The sequence below is a fragment of the Electrona antarctica genome, assembly GCF_951216825.1.
Source record: "Electrona antarctica genome assembly, chromosome: 10".
Classification (NCBI taxonomy): Eukaryota; Metazoa; Chordata; class Actinopteri; order Myctophiformes; family Myctophidae; genus Electrona; species Electrona antarctica.
This window is the reverse complement of record NC_136791.1, coordinates 48,771,553-48,780,793: the sequence shown is the minus strand read 5'-3', so window position 1 is coordinate 48,780,793 and position 9,241 is coordinate 48,771,553. Positions and strand designations below refer to the sequence as shown.

General features: G+C 41.3%; 1 protein-coding gene across 2 annotated transcripts; it reads left to right on the top strand.

The window, feature by feature from the left end:
• Positions 1-8,937, top strand: abraxas2 (abraxas 2, BRISC complex subunit). Of its 2 annotated transcripts, none has more exons than XM_079512083.1 (9): positions 1-211; positions 1,521-1,611; positions 2,327-2,363; positions 2,982-3,048; positions 3,516-3,706; positions 5,741-5,860; positions 6,497-6,581; positions 6,670-6,787; positions 7,270-8,937. In XM_079512083.1, exons 1-9 carry the CDS (start codon positions 140-142, stop codon positions 7,815-7,817), a joined length of 1,329 nt encoding a protein of 442 aa, XP_079368209.1. In that variant the 5' UTR covers positions 1-139; the 3' UTR covers positions 7,818-8,937. The 2 variants fall into 2 exon arrangements, with proteins under 2 accessions (XP_079368209.1, XP_079368208.1); XM_079512082.1 differs by having other exon boundaries at positions 4-211; positions 5,738-5,860.
• Positions 8,938-9,241: the final 304 nt, after the last annotated feature.

The following is a 9,241-nucleotide window of genomic DNA, read 5'->3' as shown; positions in this document are numbered from 1 at the left end:
TGGTAGGTCGCCGCCTACTACAGTACCCACAACAAGTTGCGCTGAGGAGGAGGTACCGCGGTCCGCGCCACGCCGTGCGTGTAGCAGCAGTCAACAACTCAGTCACAGGGGGTGGTGGGATAGATGGGATGTTTCCATCATGGCGGCATCCATTTCGGGTTATACGTTTACTTCTGTGTGTTATCACAGCGCCAACAGCAACTGCGATCATGTAAGTGTCGAACATGTCGTCAGTGACATTAAGAGGTAGACCTGTGCTTGTGTGCGTGAGTCGCCCAGGCGAGCTGAGATCGCTGCGACAGTGCATGTGTTGTTTTCCACTGTCATCATCATCCTGTTGCCTGCTAGCTGCCGCCAGCTAGCCTAGCTGCCCCTGTGGGTCTCGTCTATTCACTGGCACCAACTTGTGATCTTCAATGTTGGATCACATTTTTGTTTCTGGTTGTCCAGGTCTTGTGGATCAGGCGACGGACACTGTTCTGGTGTTATACTCGTACTGTTGATACAAAGCAGCACACAGAAACAGGGAAGGTTGTTAAGAAAAGTTTTGGTCGCAGGAAGTAGTCAGCTCAGCAAGCTAACATATATGCTAAGTCCAATGACTTCCGACTCCGTGTGTATGTGGTTGTAATAATGATACCGGTTTGATTCAAAACCATTATTTGATGGCTTGTCTGAATTATAATAGCTGAGCTGAATTCGTCGCATGTATGTCGTTTTCGCATAGCATAGCGGCAAGGCATTAGCTAACGTTAGCTGCTAATGTTAGCGCAGTGAGCTGTGAGCTCTATCAAACAAAGTGACAGCCAGGGTTTAAAAACACATTAACCAGTCACAGAGATGACTGGTTTGAGGATGGCCTTGTGGTTAGTGTAAGTGAAATGGGCAATGAAATAATATTCCGAGCTTTATTGATTAAGCTAACTTTACACAGTTGTTGAGGAGTGGTCCAGGCCCTCCAGGGTGTTGCTAGGCAGGTGTAAATCCTGCCTGCATTCTTTGCATAGTTCCAGAGAGCAAATCAGCCGCAGTTGTTTACCTGAAGATTTGCCTTGACAGCTAACTGCTGTCACTTCCCTGTAGAAAGAAGTGACTCCTTGCTGACTTATAAAACGCAAGTTCATGTTGCTTGATATTGTCATTTGCAACGTGGTTCATATATATACATTTTGATGAATTGAACAAGTGTAATGCTTAATTGGGTCGTCCACTCACAGTTAACAGTCTGTATTGAGTTTGTGCTTGAAATGTACTGTAATTTTGCAAACTGTTAATAAATATTTCAATCAATCAATCAATATATATATATATATATATATACACACACACATACTGGGGGTCGCTGCTTCATCGCTCTCTGCAAAGGGGTTCTTGGCCTGAAAAAAGTTGAATACCCCCGCTCTACACCAAATCTTGAGCTTGTAGAATAGATAATCTGTTTTTGCTGAATGTTCGCTCCAGAATAGGGATGCCTTGTGTTCATGTGGATTATTAATGTCTATAATTTTTCATTTATACAGGAGGGCTTCCTGTTAGGAGAAGTGAGGCAAGAGGAGACTGTCAGCATAAATGACGCACAGATCAGCAATGCTGAGTTGCTTCATATATTCGGTAAGTAGTGCTCACACGAGAAGACTTCAATTTTATGAACCTTCCTTTTTTAAAGTGAACATAAACTTTCAAAACTAAGGGGGCAAAATGCATGAAACGGCTCATTTCATGTGAAATTTACAAATGAACCAGTAACAGATAGATAGTACCAGATAGATGTCCACAGACAACAGTCTTACTTCAGTAGGAAATATGTCATTTTGTGTGACACTGTCTTGTATGATGAAGTAGGGCATTAATTAACGAAAAAGCATTAATCGTTGAGATATGGAGACAAGTGTTCTGCCCGATAGCAACAATATATTAATAGGACTGACTTTAAGAAATAATCAGCTTAGATGAGCAGCTCTGCATTTAAATATAAATATTAAATTGACCTAATTGTCCTAGATCATTTTAATATTCTACACAAGGTTCAAGGTTCAACTTTATTGTCAACAATTACAATACCAGTTACAGGGTAAAAGGCACGTGAAATTCATTGTGCGTTAAAAGACCATACAACAGCTACAGTCTAGTGTAAAATAATCTGTATAAAGAACTAAGTGCAGGTTAAAACTAACATCTCTAAACACAACTACTGAAAGTGCAAGATCTCAGGTGCAAAAACATGCAGAAAGCCTTAGCCTCATGTTTGTTCTTCACATAAGCAGTCCTGTTGCACTGTCTACGTTGTGATGTTAATTTCAGACATTTTCATTGTCCCCCCTGACAGAAATCCATAACCATGAACCGTGTTCACAATTATTTAGGTAAGATATGATTATTTACTCTTCAGATTTTAATTTAATTTTATATAATTTATGAATGGAATGTATCATGACTTTAATTAATTTGCATAATTCATTTGACAGCTGCTAAAATCATATATTATTATTTACAGTTTAAACCATTAAAAATATGTATTTAATTTAATACAGTCTATTGATATTGATTGAATTTCTGAAATATTGAGTTGAATTGACTTATTTTCTATTGAATTGCCTAACAAAGTTTAAGAAACGACATGTACTACAATGCTTTGCGTCTAAATCCGGATGTAAGGAAAGCCTGGGATTCTATTGTTGTTCAGTGTAATGTTGAGCTTGCCAGAGGGCAGACGTGAATTTCAAGTGATACTACGCTCCCATTTAGACTGCAGTCAAATCCAGTCTTTTGGCCCAACCATTCACACTGCTTTTGCAAGTTACCAGATCAGATCTGTGTGTGTTCAGACTGGCAGCCAAATCCAGCCGGAATCAACCATCTCTAGCGTAAACACTGAAAACACCAGCATATGTCGAAATATGTCCATGGTGGTGTGGGCTTTGGATTGACACGCATCAAAATATGTCCTTGAAATCAATGTGTTCTCAATCTTTCATCTCCAGCTTTTATGACTACGCAGGCAAAGTCAACGAAGAAAGTCTTAACAGAATTCTTAAAGATAGGCGAAAAGTGAGTGGTTTTTTTTACCTAAAGGCCTGGGTGCGTGCACTAAAATTGCTGATCATTTATATGATGATTACGACAGGTACTGAATTAGGTTCAGTCATCCATCATGACCAATTCTGTGTAAACAAACAAGCCTGTGCAAACAAAATATGCAGTGATGCAAAGATAATTTGTTAATCATGCTCAGTAGTTGAGTACTTGAGAGACTGACTCACTGGAAATCAACTGTATGCACATTGTTACTGCTTGGTTATATGCAGAACATTATTTGGAAGTGGCACCTGCACACCAAGGTATAGCCTAATTTAAACTTTATTGATCAGGTAGGATAACGAGCTCATGAAACATCGTCTTATCCAATCAATAAGAAGTCTAAATTAGGCTGTTTTGTCAGTAGGAATCTTGGGTTCTGCTTCCAAATCAAAACTATGGCTGAATCCCTTTCCTCTGCATGTCCTCGGCTCATGTAGAACATCATCGGCTGGTACCGGTTCCGAAGGAACACGCAGCAGCAGATGTCGTTCAGGGAACAAATCATCCACAAGCAGCTGACTCAACTGCTGGGTGTGCCCGACCTAGTCTTCCTCCTTTTCAGCTTCTGTTCCACGGCCAACAGCTCCACGCACGCCTTGGAATATGTGCTCTTTAGACCCAATAGCAGGTATGAAGATCTCATGTTTTTTGAGTGGTGTAAACCACTCCTACGACTGGCTTTGTTAGTTTACGTGTCTGTCTGTCTGTTCGTACCAAAAAATGAGCATGGTTGCTACGGTCACCCAGTTCACCCGGGTGTGATTTCATTACGTCAGACATTACGTCAGATCAGAGCTGATCAGGCTATATAAGACCTTACACCACTCAGTTCACACGGGTGTGATTTTTTCTTTATTAGTGCAGACTGCAGAGGTATGAAGGACATACAGTGCAGGTCTCCAAGCCAAACCACAGATGTTACATTGATGTGGTTACCATGAGGAGAGAAGCACACTTTTATGTAAGCCTTAGGAGACATGCACATGGCTCACAGATCAAGGATGAATTTCTTTGAAAATCACGTTCAGTTACACATCTCTTGTTCTACATGCCAGGTAGTGGTATTGAGAAAGGATGAACAAGATTAGCTCTTGAACCGCTGACCGCTTTTTACATTCCTGCACAAACATTCCTTAAATATCTGGATTAAGAGCATCTGCTAAATGCCTAAATTGTATTGAGATGATGGAATGCATATTGAAGTACTTGTTGCCACCGCAAGTCGCATTTACTATGAAATTGTGCATTTCCTGTCAGTCAGTCAGTCGGTTTTTGGTTAGTCACCCCACGCATGACCATATATGGTCATGCCTTATATGGTGACATCACGTGACATCAGGCATGGAGATCAATATCAGAGTAATCTAGTAAGAGTGGCGACACGCTTTGATCTCGCTGCAAAGCGGGTGACTATGGGCGATAGTTCCAAACATTGCTCCTATGGCTGGAACTATCCCATTGAGATAGAATGAGCACTTCCGCATTCCATTGTTACAATGCGAGTCAATGGGAGTGTCATTACTCTCTTACTAGATTACTCTGATCAATATTAAGCCCATATATGGAGATCCCTGATGTCATCAATATTGGCCAGCAACTCTACATCTGACCTCAAACCCTTAAATCTCCATATATAGAGCTGACCTGTTCTGACATTCCATATGTTGATGCTTCCCCATCCATCTTTCCTCTTCGATATCTCCCTTTTGACTGATACCTGTCCATTCAAACTCTAGAAGGGCCTGCCCCAAAGTTATTATACAAAGGTATTATAAATGACACATACAATTAAATTTGCATAAAATACCCTTTCCCATAAGGAGACAACTAATCTGTTTTTTGTTGACACTTTTCAGTATCAATACATTTACAGAATGTATTTTAGGGGTGTACAATATAGAGCGTCGCAGTCCCGCCCCTTTCATGACGACGCCAGGCCCAGGAAATGATTCCCAATGCATTTTTCCCATAGACATTTCTATTAGTATTTATTTAAAGACTGTTACGCCGCGGACAAAGCCAACTCGAGTCGTGACAACTCATGACAACAAACACAATATTTTGGACCAAACTAATAATTACAAAGAAGAAAAACAACAAAAAGTGTTGTAACCTGCTGTTTTTTTCTTCTTTCTAATTATTTGTTCGGCCCAAAAAAATGTGTTTGTTGTCATGATTTGTCACGACTCGAGTTGGCTTTGTCCGCGGCGTAAACGTCTTTAAATAAATACTTTTTGAAATGTCTATGAGGAAAATGACTGCGACGCTCTATATCAGTCAGCTTATTGGTATTGAACAATAATTGTTGTTGAAAATAGAAATCGGGTCCGATATCAAACTTATCCCTGTTATATTTATTGCACTGATATGACGATGTATTGCCAATGACAGGTGTTAATGAAAAGACAGCATGCTTGCCAAAATAAATTTTGCATGTTTTTGACAATTAAGCTGAAACAACTTTAGTGACTGCAGACACTTTAAAACAGTGTAGTGTTTAGTAATATAAAGTTAAACTGCCCCATTGGGAAGACACATTTTAGTATTGTCATGAAAGGTAAAAATACTGTTATTGGCCAGAATAACCGATTTCAATATGTGTCTAATGTGTGATCAGCATCAGTAGTCTGTGCTAAGCTAACTGTCCATCTCCATCTAGCAGGTACAACCAGAGGATCACTCTAACGATCCCCAACCTGGGCAACACCAGCCAGCAGGAATACAAAGTCTCTTCAGTACCCAACACCTCACTCAACTACGCTAAGGTTATCAAAGAGCATGGGTACGTTTGGAACTCAAGTGCTTCTGTATGCGAATATGTGTGCAAGCTTGCTCTGTATTTGTTTCTATACACAGGTTTAATGTTTGTCTTTAGTTCAAAGTTTGCAACGCATTGACAATGAAGGGAAAATGTACGTAATAATGTGTCGTTTACGTCACATTATCTCTTTATTGTTAATGGGCGTTTAATGTTTGTGTTGGCACCGTTTGTTTTATATCACCATTACATCACCTAATCAACATGAGATAGACTTTAATATATTAGCGCCCCTCACTTCACACGGGTGTGATTTTTTTTACGGTGCATTGAGGGTAAACATTCATGCATGTGGTGAGCAAGAAGGACATGATTGTCTGCATGTGCATATATGCATATATATATATATATACTTTGGTGTGTTTATGGCTACGCCTAGTCCCACTATGTGACCAGTGATATTGGTCGCTTGGCATAGTCAGTCACATCTTCATGAGATCATGTCGTGTAGTGGATCATGTCCACATGTAAATCTGTCTCATTGCCTTTTAATGTAAGCTTTTTGTGTGAACTTCCCTTGAATACCATATATGAGATGCTATGATATGTTGCTTTTTTATGTTTTATTGGAAATATTGACCGGTGTGAATTACTGCACAGGGCTGAGTTCTTCGATAAAGATGGTGTGATGAAGGATATCCGAACAATATACCTAGTCTACAGCGCACTGCAAGATAAAGTGCAGGTGAGCCCCTGTAGAGTACAATCCTTAACATTCTTGCATGGGGGGATATATTGCTAAATAACTACTCCCAAATGTTTTCTTGTTTTAGGCTGTATGTGGTGAGGTTGAACAAAGTGAACGTGTGAAGGAGGACATTCAAGAAGAAGTGAACAAACTCAAACTAGAAATTGCTCTCAGGAAACGAAAAACCGCTGACGAGGAGAGAAGTACGTAATTGTTTGGGAATGAATTATTAAACGGCATGTCTACACTAAACATAGTATGGCAATGGTTCTCAAACAGTTTCATGTCAAGGACGACCAAATGTATTGGTCGTGGACCCCTATCTGAAAATATTTTGTGCCAGGGACTCCCATACAAGATTTGTGTTTTCAAAAATGTTCTGAATGTTCATTAAATGGCAGATCTACAAGCCCACAGCATGTTAAATTGCAACCTGTGAGCTTGCAGGTCTTTCAAAATAGCCAATGTATAGGATTAAAGTGGTTAAACAGATTTTGATACTATATTAACTAATTAATTATGCTGGGGACCCCCTGGAGCCACCTCAAGACCACTTGAACCACATTAGTATGGGATGAATTTAATTTACCAAAAGTGTTTCAGTCTGATTAAACAAAATCAATGGTTAATTCAAATTGCCATGTCGTCATTTATCATTTATATTGTTTTTCCCTCACTTACACAGGGCTGAGGGAGGCTCAGAATGTTGCAGAGTCACAGAACACCCCAGAGGAGAACACTGAATCCCTGGAAACCTCTCTACCGTCGAGGGTAGCCTTCCACTCTCCTTCTGCTCCAGAGCGGCCCGGTACTTCCCCTAATCCCCCTTCCTACGCCGACCTCACATCCCACGACGCTCTACTCTCCTCCGCCTCCTGCCCCACCAGTGCTGCTCTGCTGCCCCGGCCCCAGGCTGTGGGTTCCCCAGGCCACCCCACCCCTGGTCCCCTGGGTATGGGGTCGGGGCTGGGCCTTGGAGCTACCTCCAAACTTGGTCCCACTCCCAGCACCCCATACCTTGGCAACGGAGATGGATCCAGCTCCGACTCCCTAGACAGGCAAGCGGCAGGACAGGAGGACGACGAAGAGGATGACGAAGACGAGGACAGTAGCGAGTATGAGAACCTAGTCAGTGAAGCCACTCATTTGTCAGCGGTCCCTGCCAGCATTTTAGCCCAAGGCCGCCCTGCTGCTCTCAGTCCTGACGGAGACGCGCGTGGCTCACAAACTTAATAGATGAAGGCCATGTAGGTCGAATTGGACACAAATTGTTGTTGCACCTGGAGAGGTGGGCATCTCAACCAATCAAGGATATAGACATCTCTTATATGACAGAGGAAGTGCCAGCCCTGGAAATGAAAGGCATGCGCAGGTGGTGGTTCCGCTGTGTGTATTTCGTTTCATCCTAGTTTGATCTCCATTTTAAGGGGAAATTTGTCTGGGGGACAATTTCTTTTTTTTTTTCTTTTTTTTTATCTGGCTTGCTCCATTGTGGTATGTCTGGTTTCAGTGTCGGAGACTCGGAGGTGGATATTACAACACAATAAGTGCCAACTGGTTGGCCAGTCCTCTCCGTACAAGGCCGACCGCACAACACTCTCTGGATCATGCTACAGCACCCATCTCTGAGCACCCAACTTTACCATTACCTCTTGCACTACTTTTTGCCTTCTTTTAAAACACTTTATTTAAGAAAAGCAAAGGGAAAATATTCTGCTGCCTTCAAACTTCTTGTTTTTGTGAGGTAGGTGACTGGTTATCATTTTATTTTATTTTTCAAAATTTGAAGAAAGATATATATGTAAACTATAATTTTTACCTGCACACTTATGACATTTGTCCATTTATTACATTTATTTCCATGTAAGTAAATCCACAGTATGTTTTTAATAACTCTTGTTACAACCTAGAATAGATGTCAAATCCTGATGGACTCTGCCACTACTAAAATGGGTGCTTAATGCTTATATAATTTTAACCAATCTCACTCGATTGACAAGGATGTCAAACAACTTCTTGGGGTAACACTGAAATTGTATGCGCTTTGCTGCACTTAAACAAAAATGTTAGCCGATTTCTTTATTGTGCTTTTACCAATGCTGTCATGTTGTGCCACTTGAGTAATAACTCTTTGACCAAGCCGTACCCGTCTCGGCTTTTGTGCTTTGTTTGGGGTTCACAGGGCAAAACACAATGTACTGTAGCTTTACTGAACCAGATGCTTAAAGTTCCCTTCCGGCTGCTGCAACAGAGCTAAACCAAGGCAGTTGTGGTGGATTTGTCTGTTCTAGAAACCGTGTGACTACTTCACTGACTCGATATGCATTAAATTCACAACATAAGGCTTAATGTGCCCCCCCTGTAGTGTGTTGTATTGTAACCCTGGTAACTGGAGGCAAAGAGGCGGATCACCTATCTGCCTTGGCAAAGTTGACAGTAGACCTCACCTGTTCAGACCTGATTGGGCTTACACTATTTGTATGGACCTCAATAATGTGACAAAGACGGCATGACCTCGATTTCAGTATAACAGTGCCTTCCACTCAGGACAGTACCGCAGGCTCCTAACTGCACACCACACAGACAGCATATTTCAACGTCTCTCTTGAGGGGGGGTAAGATGATCCAAAATGGTGTTGTCTTTACAGGAATCGACT